The sequence below is a fragment of the Neocloeon triangulifer genome, unplaced genomic scaffold (genome assembly GCF_031216515.1).
Source record: "Neocloeon triangulifer isolate White Clay Creek 2 clone unplaced genomic scaffold, ASM3121651v1 ptg000014l, whole genome shotgun sequence".
NCBI lineage: Eukaryota > Metazoa > Arthropoda > Insecta > Ephemeroptera > Baetidae > Neocloeon > Neocloeon triangulifer.
In genome coordinates this window covers 7,777,118-7,798,759 of record NW_026775556.1, presented here as the reverse complement: position 1 = coordinate 7,798,759, position 21,642 = coordinate 7,777,118, and the positions used below count along the sequence as shown (strand labels likewise).

Below are 21,642 nucleotides of genomic sequence, written 5' to 3'. Positions count from 1 at the left end.
GACTTTTTTTAAAGTGGTATCTTATCTTATAGCTAGTGATTTATATAAAGTGACATATAAAGTGACATCCGCAGTTGACTCAGCACTTCATTATACACGTAGACGTTCTGGTCTTGGATAAAGTTCCATTTATAAATTGGTGCAGTAAACCAAAGAAGCATTGTTTTAGTGCTCTCGATGCTTAGAATATTGTGTGCTAAAATAGAGTCGGTGACAAAAAACCTAGTAAGTACCAATCTCATTGTTACTATATTGTGGACTTCAATTAAAATCAATTTATCTAGAATTCCAGAATTTACGAATGACTCCAAGTCAAAATAAATGGCCAATATGTGAAGAATTTCTATGGCAATTTCCATTTCTCACCAATTATACAAAAGCGACTAATCGGTTTTTAAGTTTCGGGAAATATCTGTTTAAGACTAAATATCAAATCATAGAAAAGCTAGTCAATCTTGGTCTGTTCTTAAACACTGAAACAAGTGACGTAATTTGCTTTCATTGTGGAGAAAAAATTGGAAGTTTGAATGAGCTTGCGGACAAAAGCAACGAGGCTTTGGAGAAGAGGCACCACGATATTTCCCCAAGCTGCACATATTTTGAACCAAGCGATCAATTAAATTTGGGGGAAAATTTGAATTATAAATACGAGTCTCACCGATTGATTTCATTTATTAAAAACAATGTTGAATGGATTGCCCCCGTGCCAATACATGAATTGGCAAAATCCGGATTTTATTTCATTGGACCGGAAGACAATGTGCAATGCGAATTTTGCAAACTCCAGGTGAGAGGATGGGAGCCTGGTGACACTGCGGATGGAGAACATCGAAGGTGGAATGAAGAATGCCCAATTTTTAAGGCATCACATTGCGCCAACGTGCCAATTGGCTGCGAAATTGAAGACACTGATGTGAAGGCCGTCAGCGTGCTCAACGGATCATTATGTAATAATTCAACATCGAATTTATAGTCTCACTTTATTTAATTGTTCCTTTATTGCAGATGACGGAAAAGTTGTGCTTTTCAATAGGAACTTGAGAAGAATAGTAGAGGAGGCACTCGGAATATTCAAGATCAAAGAGGCGAAATACAAAAAGTATGCCGTGCTGGGCGCCAGACTGAAGTCGCTCAAAAACTGGCCGAAAAGCCTCGCACAAAGGCCAGCTAGCCTGGCAGCAGCCGGATTTTTCTACACAGGCGCCGGAGACAGAGTCTGTTGTTTTTCCTGCGGTCTCGGATTAAAAGATTGGCTCTCGACAGACGATCCCTTTAGCGAGCATGCCAAGTGGAGCTGCACTTGCGATTTTGTAATTTTAGCCAAAGGTGTGGCTTGTGCGCAAAGCACTGATTGTAGCATTACCGGTCTAGAAAAGGAAAAGGGAAGCGACTATCAGGCCGTGCAATTTCAAGGTGCGGCAGCTATTTTGAATCAATGCAAAGGCTGTGGCCACAAGCAAGTCGATTCTGTAAATTTGCCTTGTGGCCACATGAGTTTCTGCTTTGAGTGTAACCAGAATGATAGTGCAGTCTGTCCTATTTGTAATGTCAACGCTAAAGCCTGTCTAAAGGTTTATTTTTAGAGGCGGTGAAAATTAAAATAATAATTTATTTTCTTTTGTAACTTAAAAATTCTGACCATGAATCATTATTTTATGTTTATGTAATAATTATATAATCAATCAACAAACTAGCCAACATTATCGTTGCTATATTATTTTGATAAATAAAATTATTTTACTGAAGAAAAATATTTTTGGTTTTTAAAACATATTTTTGAGACTTGTTTATTATTGCTAAGAAAATCTGTGTATTTTATTTTTAATTTAAAAATGATATTTTTAAACATTTTAATGGAATTTCATAAACATGTTAACGAATTTACTCAATCATCAGCTAGTCATATGCCTTATAAGCATATTGAAAGTTTTATTTTAATTAGAAATCAGGCATAATATGCAGAATAATTATTTATTGAATTAATTTTTTTTCAGTGCCGCTTGTGCTACATTTCCATCACTGATCTGATTTCAATAAAGTCGTCAGTCGCTGTGACAGGGTGGTGACACTTGAGGAGGACTAATTGCTGAGAAAATCGAGTCACGCGACTCGGAGGAAAGGGTTGCTCCACTACTCTGTTTGCATAAATTAAGTAGGGGTGGCCGGTGTTAGATTGGCAGCTGAAAAGGGTCGAGAGGGAGTTTTGCTGGCTGAATGAGCCGTGCCAGCAGCGAGATTGAGTATTCAGCTATTTTTCCGAGTGAGAAAATGCTTTTGTCGCCACATTAGCACCCCATCGGCCTGGATTGTTTTATCAGCATGAAGGCAAAAAGGCGCGAGCGGAACGCCAAAAACGCACGGAAAAGCTGCGGGCTTTTCGCCTCTCTTGGAAACATTTTATATTTTTCGTCGAGTGACTGGTATGCGGTAGATGATATGGTGGTTGAGGGTTTTTGAAATAGAAAACGACGCACGCACTGGCGGACCTTAATTTTACCTACTAAATTAAGGAATTTTCAACAAAAGAAAAAATGACACACATTTTGTTTGACTAAATTTTTAGTGTGCGAAAATTCATAATCTCAATTTATAGAACAAGTGAATGAACTTATATTTTTTATTGAAATCCATATTGCCATGTATGTGTGTCGGATTACCTTAGAATGACTAAAGCTGATTTATGCTTCATAGTTAACCAAGTGAATATACTGAAGACAACTCTGTATATGATAATTTTTTTACTAAAAAATATTGTAAATTAAAATTTAAACAAGATAGTTTAAAATATTGTATTAAATAAAATACAGATTTTATAAAAAAAAAAAATAAACCTTTTTCAGCTGATGTGAAAATAAATGACGTGCCTTGGAAAAAATGCAAACGACGAGTAAGTAACGCGGTTTGAGTTTTCCACGCATTACAAGCTAGAAAAAGGGCTAATCTTTATTCTCAGTGGATGAACGGACTTTCAGCAATGATTTTCTCATTATTCGTCAAGCTTGAGAGAGGTAATGCTGCAGAGCTGCACACCACCTCTCTCCCATCCCTGGCCAAGCTTGGCATAATTCCGGCGGCGATGTGTATAATATGTTTTGGAGATATCACCAGGCAGAGCAACCAACGTCCCCAGCGGCCCTCGTTTAGAGAACACGCGGTATTAAATGCACACATATGAAACACAAGAGAGACGAGATGATCGTGGAACAACCGACGTTTTGGCTGCTGCTGGCTTATTTTGCACATGTAAACACATATCCGCAAGCTTTTGTGCGTTGGCTCACGTCGTTTCTCTCCTTTGGGTTTCTGCACGTCACTTAATTACCACTCGTTAAAGCATGATCATAACACAACGGCAACGTCCTTTGTGCGTTTTTGCTAGGCCTGATGAGCTTGTTTTACAGCGGCTAAAATTATTCAATTTTAAACGTTTATTAAGAAAATTTTAAAATAGAAGCGGAAATAAAAAAACACTCGACGAAGGATTCAATTTAATTTTTAATTTTTTGAAGATGCAAATCTATTTAACTATAATAAATAATGGGGGATATTCACATGTTGTTAGCTTATGGGAATTGTTGGTCCTAACTCACTATTAGCATGTCAATATCCCCCAATAATTCCTTTAAACATAAATTATAGATTATTTAAAATATTCAAATGAGAAAGTGCTGATTAGCACTTATTATATAGATGTTAAAATAAAACTTATTTCTCATTGGCATTTTTTTGTATATATTTATTTATTTTTTTATATAGATAATAACCTTAAATTTATAATCCTTTTTGAGAAAAAATGCACCTATTAAATAGATTTTTTCAACAATCAAAAATCAACTGTCGACAGTTGATAATTTCAACAATGAAAATATAATGTATGAAAACCATATTATTGGGTTCTCGTTGTTGCAAAGAATTCTTATCGATTTTATTTTAAATTGCCTGTCGCTGAAAAGAATTTAGCCGTTTTTCTGTTTCTTAAAAAAATGGCATCAGACGCCGATCCAGTCGCAGTTTCCACCATGTTCCAAAACCTTTACAAGTTGTACAAGGAGAGCAACAACTGCGACTTGCTACTGCTCGCAGGCGATGGCAAGAGGTTCAACACCCACTCTTTTCTGATCTGTGCCGCCGTCCCCAAACTGAGGTAAATTTATTTAAAATTTGAAGGACCCGAAAGAATTTTAAGACCTTTTTCTTCTTCAAAAACAGGGCAAAGATTATCGAAAATAGCAAGAAAGGCATAATGAAACTTCGCGTGCAAGAGGTGAAAGGACGCGAATTGGAGCTCGTGATCCAATTCGCTTACCTGGGAAGATGCGACCTGGACGAGAAAGACTGCGGGGCAGTCATGGAGCTCATCCGGGCAGCTGCGTATTTGCAAATAGATGCAATGGAGAAGCATGTGCTGCGGATTTTTGAAAACAGCCTCAACATGGAGTTGGCTCTGAAAGTCCACTTGGACAAAAGGTGATTTAATTTATATTTTAAAATATATAATTTTCAATTTAATATTTTCAGCTCCAATTACTTAAAAAAAGCGTCCCCGACTGCTGAAAAGTTTGTCCTGCGCCACTTGCTTGATGACGTTCCATCGTCTATTAGTTTTGAAGATTTCAAGGCTCTGCTTCTGGACGACAGGTTGCAAGCCTCGCACGAAGAAAAGGTGTGGGTGGCAATCCAGGGTTGGATCAGAGCCGACCCAGAACGACGGGCAGCGTGTCTGGTGCCCCTTTTATCCACCTTGAGAATAGGTTTCGTCGAGCCAGATTTCATAGAAAAAGTAAATTATTAATGCAATAATAATTATTAAAATAATTTAAAATTTCCATTTGAAATTTTAGCTTGTTGAGCATGAGCTGGTGACGCACAATACAAATGCCCTGAATTGCATACATGAATCGATCACCTTGGCCCAATCGTACCACGAGCCTACAGAGGAACTCTTGCTGGGGCAGTTGCCCACTGTCGTGCGTCCGCGTATACCTCACGTTTCCATTCTCGCCATCGGAGGGTGGCGGACGGGCGAGGAAGTTTGCGCCATGGCCGAAGTTTATGATCACATTGCCAACAAATGGACAAATGTATTTCTTAATTTCAATTTTGGAAATACTAAGGTTCAGGCAATTTTTTTTAATAATTATAGGTTGCTTCTCTGCAACTGGATGGGCCTCGGAGCTACCACCGCGCAGAGGTGATCGACGGCATTGTTTATGTAGTTGGGGGTAGCGACAAAGAGCACAGTATGAAGACGGGCGTCAAACTTGACCTCTCGACCTTTACGTGGCGGCCGATTTGCTCGATGCACCACGGCAGATGCTTTGTGTCCACTGCAGTGATGGACGGCCATCTCTACGCTTTGGGAGGGCGCGAGTCGTCGGAAGAGCGTTTGAAAGCGGCTGAGAAATATGATCCTAAGACAGACACTTGGACAAAGATCGCCAACACTCTCCAGTGCCATTCTGATGCGGCTGCAGCAGGATTGGATGGTAAAGAAAATAAATATGAAAAGCTTTTTTTTATCATTAAATTATCCATAGCAAAATTGTTTAATTAAAATTATAATAAAATTTTTTAACAGTTTTGCTTAGTTTTAAATAATTTATCATATTTTTAAAGGTAAAGTTTATCTGGTGGGGGGATATAATGGGACAGAAGTGATGAGCTGTATGGAGTGCTATTGTCCAGAGACAAACACTTGGACACTCCTGCCCCCAATGAACAAACCTAGAAGTGGCCTAGCCTGCATTGCACACCGTGGACATCTTTTTGTTTTTGGTATGAAAAAAAAATCAAATTGATTCAGGGAATTCAAATCATTAAGTTTCATGATTTTAATTTAATAGGCGGATTTGATGGAACAGAGCGGTTGAGCGACGGTGAGCGCTACAACCCAAAGACCCGCACTTGGACTGCCCTGGCGCCCATGAACATTGCCAGAAGTACCTTTCAAATTGTCAGGGTGGGTGACATCTTTTACGCCATTGGTGGTTACAGCCAAAAACCTGTGGCGGACGTTGAGGCTTATGACTCTGTTGCTGACAAATGGTACCTTAATTTTTTTTTAATTTAAAAATAAAATATAATATTTAACAGGTACACCCTGAGTCCTATGCTGCAACCGACCTCAGCCATGGCGTGCGCCGCCTTTGACAACCTCTCCTTCTCTGAAAGTGTTTGGACGCAAACTTCAAGAGCAGATCCAAGTATCAGCCTGCGTGACTTTCTCATCGAGTACCCACCCTTCCATCCTGAGGACGAGCCTTTGCCCGAGGGTAGTCTTGGAGTCCACCACCCAAATTTCCTAGAACCCCTGCCGATGCCCTGGAATGATCTTTTTGCAAGCGAGAGCATGGACGTGAGCGACGATGACGGCGTCAATTACGAACATGACGAGCACATCAACGAGCACCTATTTGACGACAGCGACTTCTCTTCGGACCACGAGGACGACTGATATTTTACAAACAAGCCGAAAAAATAAATTACAGCCAGTTTTAATAATTCATTATTTGCAATTTTTTTTTAATTCCCCTGCATATTTTGGGCTCACTTATTTAATTTTGTTAATTTTTCAAAAAATTTTAAGAAAACTAAAAATCTATTTCTCTTTCTCTGGTTATTATGATTACACAAATCGTCACAAAAATTCTTGCAACTGAATATTATTGTTTGAAAGAGGAATTATTTGCCTGAATTTTATAATTCTTTATGTTTGCTTTTGAAGCATTAGACTTCCTTATCAAGGCAAACATGTATGACGTGAATGAGTAAACCTTTTAAATCTTTTGTAAACAGATATGAGGTGTTTATAACTTTTTAATAAGAGATCTATAAAGAAGAAAATATGCAACCGAAAGTGAATGTTAAAATATTTCATCAAATCTTTGCTAATTGAAATGAACTCTTATGACAAATGCAGAATTCAGTTATGCATTAATTCCGTTTTTAATTAGTCGTCAAGTAATGCATCCAACAGCTACAAAGCAAATCAAGGGAAGTATACTCTTCGTTCCAGAGTGCACTCAAATGATTGATTCGCAGCACGAAAGTGCATTCTAACTAGGGAGCGCAAATAAGTACATACACACTCTAATGCAAATCAGCGTGACGGTCGGGAATTTGGCGTGTTCCCCTCTCGGCGCGGATCACGCGATCGTGTAGTACAAGAGCGCAAACATGAGAATAATGTTGATTAATTTTCCTCTCACACGAATTAGAGATAGAAATTACACTGTGAGCAATACTTAATTGCGCACGCGGTGCGAGTAAGAGCAAGTTGGCCAAAGCGGCTGTCGGGGGTGACAAGAGCGGCGCATCGGCGTTGATGAGGCGAGCTAGGTATTTAATTGCATCAGTGTTTGCAAATGAATATCACTCGCACAGGCGAGTACATAATGTTAATTAACTGTGAGAGTTCTTGTTTGAGTAATAGACTGTTTGCCATCTTAATCAAACACCAGCCACCCAGAACAAGGAGAGACGAGGAAGAGATGAGACGAGGCGCCCAAGGAAGAATATGGCGCCGCCGGTATATAGAGATGATAGCTGCAGCGAGCAGCTAGTGTCAGGCAGACCTTAATAATTTCTCTACTCTCCGAGTCTCTCTTAACGTAATCACCACAACAAATGATGATGAGAATACAACAAGGGTAGTGGAACATTAAATCCATCGTAGTAAATAAAAATTCGTCTTAATTGTGATAGCAATGATGGGAAAATTTTTAAATATTTTTTTTAGCTTTTCTTCTCATACTGAGTTTTGAAATTTCAAAAAAAATTTATTATTTCATGTAATATATTTTCATTTAAAAAGCCTCAATTTGACACTTCCCTTGTTTGAAATTCGCAACAGTGCTGTTGGATAGTTGAGAAATGCGCTCCAGTAACTGGAGAAGTGTCCCCCTGTATTAATTATTGTTATTGTTGAGGAGAAGCTGAGCAAACACGCTCTTGTGTAGCAAGCAGCAGACGGTGTATGCGAATGTGCTGGCTGCTTGCACAGGGCACAAGTGCACTGCGGGTTATCTGTTCTGCATTTTCCTCTCTGGCACTTTGTTTCAGCAGTAATTATGCAACCTGTGCGGCAGCAGCACGGCTGTACGGCCGGCTATGTGTGCATGTGTGCCTTTGATAATGCACAAACGACGTAATAGTTTCACGAGTTTGCAGCTGCGAGGACGGACATTGGCTTGTGTCAGCTCCTCGAACCAGCGCTTGGTGTCGGGGAGTTAATTAAATCTGCTGCCCCAAGAGTTACCTCTCTAATTGGAAAACAGTTTGTTTGAGGACAAATGACTTTCAATAATTAGAATCAAAATTTATTGCTATAAAAAATTAATTGAGACTTTTAAATATTGATTCTGTATAATAATATAGAATGACAAAATAATGCTTAAAATTTTCAAAAGAAGAAAAAAAAACAAGTTTACAACAAAATGTGAACACTAAAAAATACACAGATGGTGCCCATTTGTCTGCGTTTATTCTCCGCAGAGTCAATTTTCAGATGACTGCAATCATTACCATCACAGCTCTTCCATTCACCCTCTTTCCTTATTCATCACATCCACATGAGTGGAGCGCATAGACAGACAAATCGACGAGCTTGAAAAGTGACTGCTGCTGACTCATGAGCGCGTAATATTTTTCTTATTCGCATTGAATGTTTCATGTTGGGTACCAGAAAGTAATATTTTTCTTTTACCCTGTTTCTCCTGTATATTTTTACTTCTCCCCCATTGACTTCCGACAGAGCGGCGCGCTCTGCTTTGGAGAGATGTGAATAAGACGAACCGTATTTTTCTCTGTTCTTCATAACTCATGCATGCTTGGTTAGTTTCCGATCATCTTCGAGCCAGTTTTTTTTTTTAAATATTGTTTTTCTCATTCTCTGCCAAATCAGCACATTTATTGCGCAAACATTGTCATCAGTCGCAGTAAACAATTACAGTATTTTATTACTCCATCGGAACATATTATTTTGCAGCTGATTTTCTCAACACAGAAAAAAATTGGAACTAGAGAAGCTAAAAAATTGCTTTGATTTGAAATATCGCCTGCTCGTTTCATATTTACAATTATTGATTTCACGGCGATATGCAACTTTAAATTTACCGCACAGAGTTGTGCTGTTGTTGGATGGCAAAAATATGAATATCGTGGTATTGAATATTGTGCACCGCAAAAGCAAACGCGAGTGCAGGGAATTTAATATTCCGTGTTGCATTGATATGTTTGCATGCCTTATTTACCGGGAATAAAACCGCACAAGCGAACCCGAGCGTGCCAGTTTTCTACGTGCATCAATCATTGAAGGCAATAATTCTGCTGGAACATATGAGAGAACATCCATCTTATTGGCAATTTCTTGCAAAATTTCTGCTACTGCAGCCGCAGAGCGAATAGGGGCGAGGCCATAGAAGGAGGAACGAAGCAATTGGCAATAAGTTATTGCGCGCAGCGAAACTTGGATATTATGCAGATGCCGGGTGGGGTTTGTGGAAAGGCAGTTTCAAACTTTGTGCTCAACTTATATTACATTCGGAGATGTCAACAATATCTGCTTGTAATGATTTTGTTATACTTCGCAGAAGTGTTCAACTGCTGCATCATTTTATAAATAGAAAATGTTTTAAACTTACTGATGAATAAATTAAATTGTTGCGGGTATATGTATTATCTTTAACTCCGAACTCCGATAGTAGGGGCATTTAACAATTCTAAAAGTTTGAAAAGTTTGAACATTTCTTATTCAATTCATAGTTCAAAAATAAGTATGTTATGTTTATTTTTCAAGTAACTATATCCTAATTGCAAAAGGTGAATTAAAATTTTGCGTTTAAATTTTTAAATTTGCATTCATCTTTTCCTCCGCTGGTTTTTAGAGTTTTTTATTGTATCATCGAAAAACAAGCCATATTTAAATTTAAATATCATAGATATCAATAGCACAAAATAATTCAAACTATTAAGGTTTTGATTTAAGCTACAGAATAGTTAGGAAATGATTTATTGTATAGTATCAACTGAATATTTTCTTTTTTTAGAACAAAACGTTTTTGAGAAGAATGTAACAAGATTAATAAGACTGAGCGGAGGGAAGCTCAGCTGGTGTTTGGAAAAATCAGAGCTTGTACATTGGTGTGTAGAACGACGAGCAGCTCTTAACAAGCCTGAGTCCAAACAAGGGCAAGCACGGCGGTGCACTCTACTTTGTTGGCGCAAAGTTTTATAGAATTTTATATCGTGACAGTATTAACTTAGTGCGGGTGCAGCACGCTCTGAAGTGGCGGCGAGCAGCAAAACGCTGGCGAGCGAGTAATTTATAGGTGTGTGCTGTGCAGTTGTTTACAGAATAAGGTCCCATCTGCAATCCCACGGCGGCGCGCCCTAATACATTTATCACCACCTCGACTTGGAGCGAACTGGCGAACAAGAACGAACGTACGGGGCCATACCAGACGACGACCCGGTGAAATACAGAGATTGCCGTCGGTTCGCCCCGAATTTAGCAACTGCGCTCAGCCTGCGGTCACGAGATTTACTGGAACTGCCGCTTCACATTCTGCCCGCGCTGTTCACTTTGGCAATTAATAGTTGTTTAAGATACGGTCTCCCTTGTTTATATTTTAAACAGCAAAGTGGCCTAAATTTTATTGCCAAATTTTCAAAATTCTTGTGAGAAGATATTCTTCTAATTAACTCATCTCTAATTTTAAAATTTTTATGTTATTTAGTTATTTAATTTGCAGTTAAGGTTGGCAGCCCGCAGCGATGTAAATTCATGTGAAATGTAAAACGGCGCTTCATTCCTTTGGTCTTTGGTCTGTAAAACAGACAATTCTGATTGCAAAACGCTGGCGGTGTTAATTTTTTCGCACTGTAATTATGGTAATTGCGTGTGGATGAAGTCATTAAAGTTGATAGAATGACGGATAACATAAGTAAAAATAAATTAGTAAAAAAACACGTGTGCTGCATGCGCAAAACTTTAATAAAGTTTCTTTAGGCCTGTAGAAATTTTTACTTTCACCTCGCAATCAAATAGAGAGCAAATTAAGTTTTTTCATGTACACCGTTGCTATTATCAGCGTGTAATTTGAACAAAAGATCTCGCTCAGAGATAAACGAGGCACGGTCTCAATTTATGTGCCCCTGAAGAACATGCGAGCAAGAGGCAACATATAAATAATTTTTGTATTTACTCTTTTCATATTCCCTCTTAAATTATCAGGTACATTTTTCACCATACGTGGACGTATCGTTACGAGCCTAACCACTAATTATTTTATTTTTTGCTTGTAGTAACATAAAAAATTAAAATAATGACTATAAGCAAAGACAATTATTGAAAACTGTGTGTCATATTTAATGATATTTAACTATGGTCACTTAAAATTTTTATCTATCTTGGTTTCTCTTCAATTTTATAAATGTAATGCAAAAGCCATAACTAATTATTTGTGTTTAGGAAAAGTTCAAAATTGCATTTTGCTTCTCAAAACTAAGTTTTGCTCTCATCTCTACTTAAAATAAAATTTCATCAAAAGGAGAGGGTGTCGTCAAGTGGGGGATGGTTGATTACTTCCCTGAACAAAGTTGAATAAATTCTTCTCTGTCTATCTTGTTTGCTTTGGTTCTCCTCAGCCAGTGCAAACGTGTATTTGTTATTCAAAACATTTAAATGCCGACGCACTGACAACAACTCATTTCAGCGCGCCCACCCACCAGCCGCGCAACCGCTGCTGTGAGGCAAACTCGTTTTTAATTCATATAATGAGCAGAGCGCCTATGGTAATTAAGGCCAGCTGCTTGCAACGAATTGATTGCGAGTAGCAGATACGTTAGTCAAAATAAATCAAAACGCAAAACTTAATAAATTACTTTGTTGGAGAAAAAGTAAGAAATAATACACTTCAATGGATGAGGTAAATTTAGATTTGATCAAATAAATTGAGCAAAACTTTTCTTGTAAGGGGAAAAACAATATGCAGGGAACGACGCTTAGGAAAGGGATTTACCCGGCATTAGAATAATACCTCGCGGCCTCTCAACTTTTTTGCCAAAGCCGATGTAATATCGGTGCGGTGCATGCTGGCGGTGTTCGGCTCGGCGCCGATTTGGTATTCACTACGACACTTTGGGAATAGCAAAACAGTTATAACTCCCCTGTGGCTCAATAAAAGGCGCACTCACTCACTAACTGACTGCTCCCAACTTTTCGCTATTCCGCTCAGATAGATCTTAAATCAGCCAGCCGTAGTTTTTTCCATATTAAAACAATTTATTCCGAATCCTCGCTTTATTCATTCTCCTCTCTGCAGACGAGATACTTTTCTCCCATTCTCTCAGTATCCACCGTGCATCTGTGGAGCTACAAAGTTTTTTTTTTTGCTTTTTTTTCAATCTCTCCAGCTCAAGAAAAGAAAAGAATATATGCATTTTGCTGCACAATTTTTTTTTTGTTTCAGCGTTTACAGAAGAAAGATCTGACGTTTTAAAATATTATTTGCATGTATATCACGCTTCACTTGATCGCCAATAATAGTGAATAAGCCTTGCTCTCATTTATCTTCTGACATATTTCAAAAAGCATAATACACCGCATCTTATGGAGAAGCAAATGAATTTTAATTCACTACGATTTGTTCTTTGTTCTACATATGCATGAATGAAAATTAAATTATATTATAAAATATTTAAAAAGATTTTAAAAAATTTTCAAAGTCCCACAGTTTCTTGAAACGACTGTAATTACCTGTCATATTAATATTAGTTCATAATAAATATAAAATAATAAATAAATAATTGAAATAAAATAATTTTAAATAATATTTAGGGCTGTATTGGAATTAAAAATCAAGTAAAAGTATTAAATGTACAGTGGCATAAAGTATGTATAATAACATAGCTAGATTTACAGTTTTATGTTGCAAAGTTTTCATTTATAAGGTCTTATACAAAAAATTTTTTTGATAAAGCAAGCCATAAAAATTGAAATTGTTTTTCACTCAAAAAAGTTGTATTAAAACTTTCTCTTTCATTCTCTATGTGCTCTGTTATGATTTTGTTAAAAAAAATCATCCGGCTTTTTCATTAAAATAAAAGTACAAAATCAGTTCAGCAAATCAGCCTTACTTCACAAAAAAAGTACAGAAAAACTCTACAGAATAAATAGTGAGTTGCTGTTTTGCTCTTTTCGGAGGCCGCGGGCCGTGACCGAAAAGCTCATTCTTGTATCATTGCCGGCTTTTCATGTGCACTACTTTTTAATTACGCCCCGCAGTGTGTGCACATCCATTACAGAGTTGCGAAAAAAAAGAGCGGAATCAGAGAAGAGAATAGCACAAAGTCGCACGCAGTTGCTGTTACAAGCGCTCTTTTTCCTAATTAATAAAAATAGGGGCGAAACAAACGTTGTGCAAAAAGGCAACAACATACACGACGGCAGTCTGTGCGGCCATGAGTGATAACAAAACACGGCGAATTTAATTTAATCACACAGCAAAGGGCAATAAATTCCCGTGGCGAGCGCGCGCGCCCCGACCAAAACGCGGCCTGCACATGAAAAATTGCTCATGCATGACCTCGATGTGGTCGCGCTTAATTATTTAGCGTAATCCAACTCGGCGCTGTGCCGAGTGAGTGAGCAGTGCAAATTACCGCGGGAGCACCTCCACTCGACCTTTCGCCGCCCCTCGCGACCTTCGGGCCACCGCACCTGACAAGCGTGCGAAACTGCAGCCGCTCCAGTGATTATGGTGTTTGCCAGCGGCCAATTAGCCGCTATCCATTATCCTCATTGACTCTTTACAGCAATAAAATCCTCGGTTAAAATGATATTCCCAAATGAATAAGGTGCTAGAATAACGAATCATTTAAGGGAGATGCATGTTTTTTTTTTGTGTAATCGGAGTAAATTCTCTTTCCTTTTTAAAAATTTATTGTGGACAATTGAGGATTTAAGTTCATATTTATATTCAATGAATGAATTCATTTTTACTTTTCTCTGTGCTTCTTTTTGTGTTGAACTATTATTGGGTTTTTATTTTCATTCAATTACGTGATTGATTGATTTTTTGTTTTGAATTTAATGCAGATTAAAGCGCACTTGCCTGCTTGTTGGCCATGAGTATGTTTTCGCTTCACACCTCATTGACAGATGCTGCACGCATTTCGTGATCAACCAACTAGTACTAAACTTTCTGCTTAACTCGTCAGGTGCACTAACGAAGTTTTTCAACGCCAACAGTGATCGAGCAAATAAAAGAAAGCTAAAGAGGCAGAAAGATCTAATTATCTGCATGCAAGATCATGAGCCTGTGGATCGAGGATTTTAGCATATCACACGCAAACTATTCTTACATGAACAGTCTCACCTATCGAGTATCCATACAAAAATTATGTATGAGAAATTCAAAGAGTCACAGAATTGTAATAAAATTTTCAGAAGATAAGATATTCACTCCAGAATCGGACCAAAGCTTAAAAGTTTTATTTGCACAATACTTGATAAAAATTAATTTTTAAAAACACAAATACGAAATAGTGTATTTTTGTAACAAAACACTAAATATCAGAACAAGGATTCGGCAATAATTAACTTGTGATAAATAAAAATTATTAAAATGAAATGGAAAAAAGTTCAAAAATTAATATAGGTTCAAACAAATTTATGAAAACTATTTTGCATTTAATAAACTTTTTAAGATACTGTAAATTAATCCTAAATTATAGGTCACTGCCGCAAGGAATAGCTGGGAATAGCCCAAGCTGGACACAGCCGTTCGTTCTTATAAATAATTTACTGTTCTTCTCTTATATGTTGCACAAATTTGTGTTTAGTAAATTGTGTACATTGTACTCTGTATGAAACTGATAGAAATAATTTTTAATACCAAAATGTGTAAATTTCAGTTTTTATAGCATTCTAAATACGCTGTTTTATCTTTTTCACAATCCGTGATGATAATGTGAAACATACACATCGACGTCATTTTTCAGTTTTTCTCGTAGCATCCGGTGAACTCTTGCTGTCACAGGCGCTTGACAGCTCACGCTCACACACTATTTTAACAATGATATTGTCAGGCGCTTACTAGAACACCATCATCCACCATGAGGATTGCAAAATTTTCAGTGATCGCAACTGTCCTATGCATTTTAACGTTAGCAATAACTGTAAGTCCATAGAATTTTAAATCTTGAAGAAAAAATACTTTCAATAATATTTATAGTTGGAAGCTAAAAAATCTAGGAACCAAGATAAGTTGAAATATTCGAAATCAAGTATGGCTTTATTCACATTTTATTCAAAGACTTAATTATATGAATATCTTGAAGGCAAAAGCCGAAAGCTTATTATTCAGTGCTGTGGGGCAAATTCATGTACAAAGCTGAATACAACATTATTCAACAAAAGTAAAACAACACATAAAAATGGCCCAGGAAGAGTTAAAGACTTGACTATACCTACAACTGTCACTCATCTATTAGTTGAAAATACTGAAATGGATAATTCTACCACTGCTATTGTTTCAGCCACAGAAGAACAAACCATCGCCTTCATTCCTAAGGAAACACAAGTAGTTTACAACTCTAATTATCCTCAGGGAAATTTGACAGATTCTTCAAAATTTGTAAAAACCATGTTAAATTTTATCCAAATTTATAGAATGAGACTGAGTAATCAAAATTTCAAGTTCACTTGTTGGAGAATTCAATTCATTGAATCTGAATTAATTTAAATCCCACCCCTAATTGACATTTGATGAAATCAAGTTATTCACTAACTTTTAATTCAATCAAATTGGTCGAAGAGTTTATTTACCGTTAATCAAGCAACCAATATTTAATTGATCTTTAATAACACATTAAGCAATTTCATAGGTTATATCTGAGGTTTCAACTATATCTACACTAGACGTAGCTCAAGACACTCAATCAGTGCCAGTGTCAACGGCATCCTTGATCCCTGAATCCAGACAATCCTTCACTGCATCAACTACGCCAACCTCCCTTAGCCCCACAATTACATCAACAGTTTTTTTGATATTAACGAGCACAACTACTATACCAACAAGTAGCACTACGCCTTCTGCAAGTTCAAGTACCCAAAAACCAGTTACCACCTCAATCCAATCAACAACAAAAACAGCTACCACTGCCTCCACTACAACTAGTACTTCTACTACTTCTACTACTACAACCACCACTTCTACTAGAGCTCCTACAACCCTGAAACCAGGAGTAAATGTTTTTATCATAATCAAATTGTTTAATTTTGATATCTTTTTAATCAGTCCATTTACGATTGCTCACATCTGATATGTCAAAGAAACGTAAGCGTGGCTTATAAATCCTGATTAATAATATGTTGCAAGATTATATTTCTTATTTAGAATTCGCTTTTTGATTCGGAAAAAAATCTTGTCGGTCTGAATCATTATGTTTTAATATGTTCACAAATAATAAGCCTTCATTTAAGAACCAAAGATGTATGGATCGTGGAGAGAGATTTGTGGAGAACTGTACTTGTTTGGAAAATCAATTGTAATGCAATGCCAGCTCTCAAATCAAGTTTGATAACAACTTGATAAATAAAAGGTCACGTGGGAGAGAAATGTCGAGCGTTGCTGCAGCATTGGAATGACGCCGATTGCTTTTGAAACTGAGGAAAAATTCAGATGTCTCACTAATTTGACCAAGCGTATTGAATCGAAAAAAGTTGTAAATAATTGATTTCTTTTAAAATGATACAGAGGAATTATGGCGGTACAACTATAATTACTGGACGTCAGCACGACGCCTTTTTTCCAATAACACGTTTCAATGGTGCTTAAGTTTAAACGGAACGCAATTCACAGATGTCGGTTCTATGTGGGCAGTTGGACAGCCCGACAATAGAAACAACTCCCAAAATTGTATCCATCTTTCCATTCCCAGAGACAGAAATACAACCGAGCTAACGGACAGAAATTGCAACGACACCTACGTTTTTGCATGCAAAGTTTGTGCCCTTCCGTTACTCATAAATAATGACACCTATTATTAATAATGACATGCATTTGCCGTTTAGGGAATTCCAACACCAGCTCCTAAATGCGATGTACCTGTCTGTCCAGGTGGCAGTTGTGATAAAAAGGTAATAAAATTATTGATGAGCTATTATATTTAATATTACTTTCTTTGAATAATTATGATAAAAATCACTTATATCAGCTTTCCTTGTATACCACTGCTCTTGACAAATCATCATTCTTGAGCAGTAAGTAGATAAAATTAAATCCATGTCATAAAAGTGAAAAAAAAGGATAAAAAAATCTCTCTAAATAGTCCATCCATTTTTTTTTTCAGTAATTTAATTAATTTTTTTTAAATGTTTTTTTCTCAGATCCAGAGTCATATGGAACTTGGGTTAACATTAACTACAGAATTTATATGTTTGGAAACACTGCAAAAACAGTACTCATATTTAATATTTTCCTTTTATCGTAAATATAATTTTTTTTTTCATTATGTTAGTGGGAAGAATCTTTAACAGCCTGTTGTGACATTGGAATGAAACTGCTTAGTGTAGACAATGATTATGAATATGGTGTCTTAGCAAATGCTCTGCGTAAATTTCAAATCCTGGATAGCTATTGATCGCTATTATCAAATTCATTTTAGAGAAAACAAACCAGCAAGTCTCAGCAGGAACGTTTTGGACCTCCGGAACCGACTTTGGTTGCACCGGTGCATTTGGTTGGTGTGCCGTAAACAAACTGGTCAGGGCACCAATCTGGAGCAAGGGACATCCACAAAGTGGCAAAAACTGCGTTTCAGCAGATTTATCAGTGACCAACACCACATTGAGCACTAACGATTGCACTTCAAATTTAAAATATATTTGCGAGGTTTTAGTGTTAGATAAATTTATAATTGTAATATAACATCCTGAATGCAGACGCGAGACACTGGCTCTTCTGCTTCTGGAGGAAGAGCTATTAAGGACGAGTGTGCATCGATTTATAACATCTCTACAGGTATATTTATTAGTTTAAGACTATTTGTCAATGAATATTAATTTTTTCATCGTTATTTATTGTTAGTTGAGCAAGACAACATTTTTAATAGCACTTCCTTCAACATTAGGATAAAAGTAATCATTATTTGGTTTTATGTTTATGACAATAAAATATTTAATTCAACATTTAATATAGTGTTTCTTAAAATGTTTGGGTGAAAATGGAGGAGTGGTGAGGAATTGAATCATTTTATAATTTTTAAATCACTGCAATATAAAAAAATACATAGATTGTAAATGGACGCATTGTGGACGAACAGCTAATAAAATTGGCCGAGACACTTTCACCAAACAATAGCGCTCAATTAATGAATGACTTGAAAGCTGTAGACGCATGCTCTAGCATAAGTAATAAAATTGAAATTGTGTTCATTTAGAATTTAATATGAACAACATCGTGTACAGAGGGCATGGACGAGTGTGACACGGCTGCTTTGTCTTATCAATGCGGACAGGAAAAGGCACCCACGCTTTTGTCGAATGCAATCACAGCAGTGGAATTAAACAACACTGTGGTATGCTCAAAGAGTGATAAAAACGGCGGTTCAAAAGCCTAAAATTTATTACAGGTAGCGTCCCCGCTTCAGCCTTCGTTGGGGCAGTGTATCACTGACTATGCATGCGTGCTGAATGTAAATTTTTTTTAAGTCTCTTTAACAAAAATAATCAAGTTTAATACAAGCCCAACAAGAGACTGTTGTTTGAAACAAAATCAAGTAAAAAAATATACAATATACATACATTTTAAATTATTTGCAAATAATTAGCACCAACTCCTGATGGTATCATAGAAGATATTTGCGGAAAAAAATACTTTGCAGGCAATGCAAAAGTGCAAAAATACCTGAAATTCAGTAAAAAAAAAAATCACTTAATTTATATTTAGGTTCTATATCGAGAAGCTGCATCTTTGTGTTGCGAGTATGGTTTGAATCTTATATCTTTGGAAACTGTGGACGAGCTGAAGTGTCTTGTGGCAGCTTCATTAGGTTATTTCAAAACATGTTATAGCCATGGCAATGTTTTTATTTTATTTAAATTATTCAAATAATAGGCAATTTTATAAGACCGGCAAAAGTATGGATGGCAGTATCGCGCAGAGGAACAACAGGCAATAAATTCCGGTGGTGCAGTTCTAATACTCCGTTCAACGTGTCCGATTGGTATTGGAATAATATCAACGGATACCCGGAATATTTTGTCGCGACAATATATTTGCAAACCACTTTTCCAAACACGTACTTCAATACGGATCCAGATAATAGTATGTCAATACTTGGATATCCCTTATGTGAGGAGCAGTCACTGTGAAAATAATAAAAATATAATGAATTATGTAATCAAGTTCATTTGTATATTTGTTTTTATAAAAAAAAAATGGTATTGTTAGCTCACTTACGGTTGATACTTATTTGTAAAAATATTATTATTAAATTGCAATTTGGTAAAGATGCGTAATTTCTCTCCCTTAATATAAATAAAATGAAATTATTTTGAATTTATGATCAATTTATCTAGATATGGGCCTCTGTGATATATCAAATATTATTTGCAACTCAAATTAAGGAGATAAATAAATATTATGCATTTTAATTTTTCTTCCAATTACAATTAACCTATTTAGAGTGATTTTATAATATAGCATTTGAGCATAATATAGAATTTTGCCCTTACACAAAAATTAAATAAAATGCGACATCTCTTCTGCCACGTTTTCTGTCGCAACATCGCCCACACAAAATCTCCAGTTTCACTCTGACGCACACAGAAAACAAGAGTGAAAATGTGAGTAAAACAAGTGTTTTTCCAACAGAGAGAGATAGAGCGTGATGTGTATGTGCGTAAGACTTGACGAGTGCGGTTAACCTGGCCGCAGGTAAACAAGCAACGCATGAATTTTTTGCTCTTCTCACGCTAGCAGCTAATGATGAACATTTCGGCATGTTTTCGGAAAGAGCGGCCCCACGCAACAATGCATTTTGTCCGGTGCTTTAATTTAAGCGGCAGTGGTGGCGGCCACGTCAAAAGTCAATTACAAAACTTGTACATAGCAGGGATTTGTCGTGTGCAGGGTGGCAAAACCGCGCCGAAATTGGAAAATAATTGCTGATTGTGCGGCGGCGGGCTGATTGATGTCACATGGCATGTATTGTGGGCTTGGGGGATTTTGTTCCTAGTGGTTCCGGGAAAATGAATAAAATAATGCAATCCGGAAAGTAATCATCTCGTTCTACAATTCTCTGAAACTACTGCGTGAGGTTCCGGCAATATGTAATGACAGGTTGAATTGATTCATCTTAATATATCCTTGGTTGAAGTGCTTCTTTGACAATAAAGCATTACATTGACTAATTTGAGGAGAGGAAACCCGGAACGAATTTATGAAACAATTGTTAGTGGAAAATTTTATCACGGAACCAGAGGCTAGACATCGCCGGATAGCCAGTTCGGACGCCTCGGACGATCAAGAATGAGAAAAGGCCTACCTTGAACTATGATGGCCGCTCTTCCTGCGTTCCTGAGGAGGCGAAGCACTGGTTTTCCTTCACTTCACTTTCTCGTCGAACATATCATGTGAACTATAAGAAGAGGTCCCCCGGCCATAACTCCGTGAAGACACTTTCTTCCTAAAATCACCAGAAAAATGTTAATAAAATGCGAATTTCCCTGCTTCGTCTCACACTCCGCATCCACAACACTGCACAACACTGATGAATTATTATGGACATGATGAATTTCAAGATGAATTTCTTTGTTTACGTCTTTCGTGTTGTTCTTGGTTCTTTTCGCGAGCGACGCGCGAAATTTAAAAATTCTGTGCGAGCGTGTGCTGCCACCAGTGCCACCTTGTACAAATTGAAATAATCCGACGCAGTAAAAATATTATTTTGTACAAAAAATATAAAAACGGTATAATAAACAAGGAAATAATTATATAAAGATCATGATGACTAAAAATTCACACTGAGGGATAAATCTCGCTAAAAAATAATAAATTTTAATGTTCATGCTATTAATAGGCCAGTTATTAGTACAGAAAAATCGGCAAAAGCATACAATTTTTTATTAAAATTTGAATGTGAACAGTGGCCCACATTCCACCCTTCTGTGTTCTGTCTTAATCTAATTACAGAGGGCAGAACACAAGTCGGCGTTTTAATTTTTGAGCATGCCTCTTTGATACCAAAATTTTCATGGTCTCGCGAATAAAGTTGGCCAGCGCAGGGGGTGAAACGCCCTGCGAGCGTGAAATAGCCGAGCCCGCCGCGTGTTATGGGTTGTTAAACGGCAATTAAATCCCCTTTTATACAATTGCACGGCCTGTTATGGTTACTGGTGTTTTTAATGTGCAAACTTTAAATGAGTTAAAGCAATTCCAGGGCATGTAACGATATGGCGAGCTGAGGCACCCGGTACATATGTATGGGCAAATGTACAACACAGTACGTTCGAGGGGTATTCTGCTGCTGCTACTGTATTTCATAATATAACGTGTGTACATATGCATATTATGTGAAATTTCATCGCCGGTTCTTAAGCCGTATATCAAATTAAGAAGGAACACACAAAGAGCG

General features: G+C 37.0%; 4 protein-coding genes across 6 annotated transcripts in view; 3 read left to right on the top strand and 1 right to left on the bottom strand.

The window, feature by feature from the left end:
• The window catches only part of LOC132202087 (irregular chiasm C-roughest protein-like), a 211,932-nt gene extending 191,129 nt beyond the window's left edge, over nt 1-20,803 (bottom strand). For both annotated transcript variants that reach the window (XM_059628801.1, XM_059628796.1), the window contains exon 1: nt 20,554-20,803. The gene's annotated coding sequence lies outside the window, so the exon portion shown is untranslated. The remainder of the gene's footprint in view (nt 1-20,553) is intronic.
• LOC132200196 (death-associated inhibitor of apoptosis 1-like) lies at nt 36-2,713 on the top strand. Of its 2 annotated transcripts, XM_059625463.1 has the most exons (4): nt 36-225; nt 285-947; nt 1,006-1,413; nt 1,995-2,713. In XM_059625463.1, the coding sequence occupies exons 2-4, from the start codon at nt 302-304 to the stop codon at nt 2,021-2,023; spliced, it is 1,083 nt and encodes a 360-aa protein (XP_059481446.1). In that variant the 5' UTR covers nt 36-225; nt 285-301; the 3' UTR covers nt 2,024-2,713. The 2 variants fall into 2 exon arrangements, with proteins under 2 accessions (XP_059481446.1, XP_059481445.1); XM_059625462.1 differs by lacking the exon at nt 1,995-2,713 and having other exon boundaries at nt 37-225; nt 1,006-1,737.
• On the top strand, nt 3,984-6,454 carry LOC132201660 (kelch-like protein 10). Its single transcript, XM_059628004.1, has 8 exons — nt 3,984-4,144; nt 4,210-4,467; nt 4,519-4,780; nt 4,842-5,081; nt 5,144-5,486; nt 5,617-5,775; nt 5,844-6,045; nt 6,094-6,454. Exons 1-8 carry the CDS (start codon nt 3,984-3,986, stop codon nt 6,452-6,454), a joined length of 1,986 nt encoding a protein of 661 aa, XP_059483987.1.
• Nucleotides 15,085-19,499, top strand: LOC132202085 (uncharacterized). The gene is made up of 24 exons (XM_059628792.1): nt 15,085-15,180; nt 15,237-15,288; nt 15,343-15,584; nt 15,889-16,248; nt 16,302-16,340; nt 16,401-16,434; nt 16,487-16,551; nt 16,606-16,708; nt 16,761-17,008; nt 17,078-17,143; nt 17,221-17,266; nt 17,393-17,463; nt 17,524-17,617; nt 17,671-17,897; nt 17,948-18,026; nt 18,093-18,142; nt 18,204-18,239; nt 18,298-18,415; nt 18,473-18,582; nt 18,637-18,699; nt 18,750-18,783; nt 18,835-18,899; nt 18,954-19,056; nt 19,122-19,499. The coding sequence occupies exons 1-24, from the start codon at nt 15,118-15,120 to the stop codon at nt 19,376-19,378; spliced, it is 2,625 nt and encodes an 874-aa protein (XP_059484775.1). The 5' UTR covers nt 15,085-15,117; the 3' UTR covers nt 19,379-19,499.
• Nucleotides 20,804-21,642: the final 839 nt, after the last annotated feature.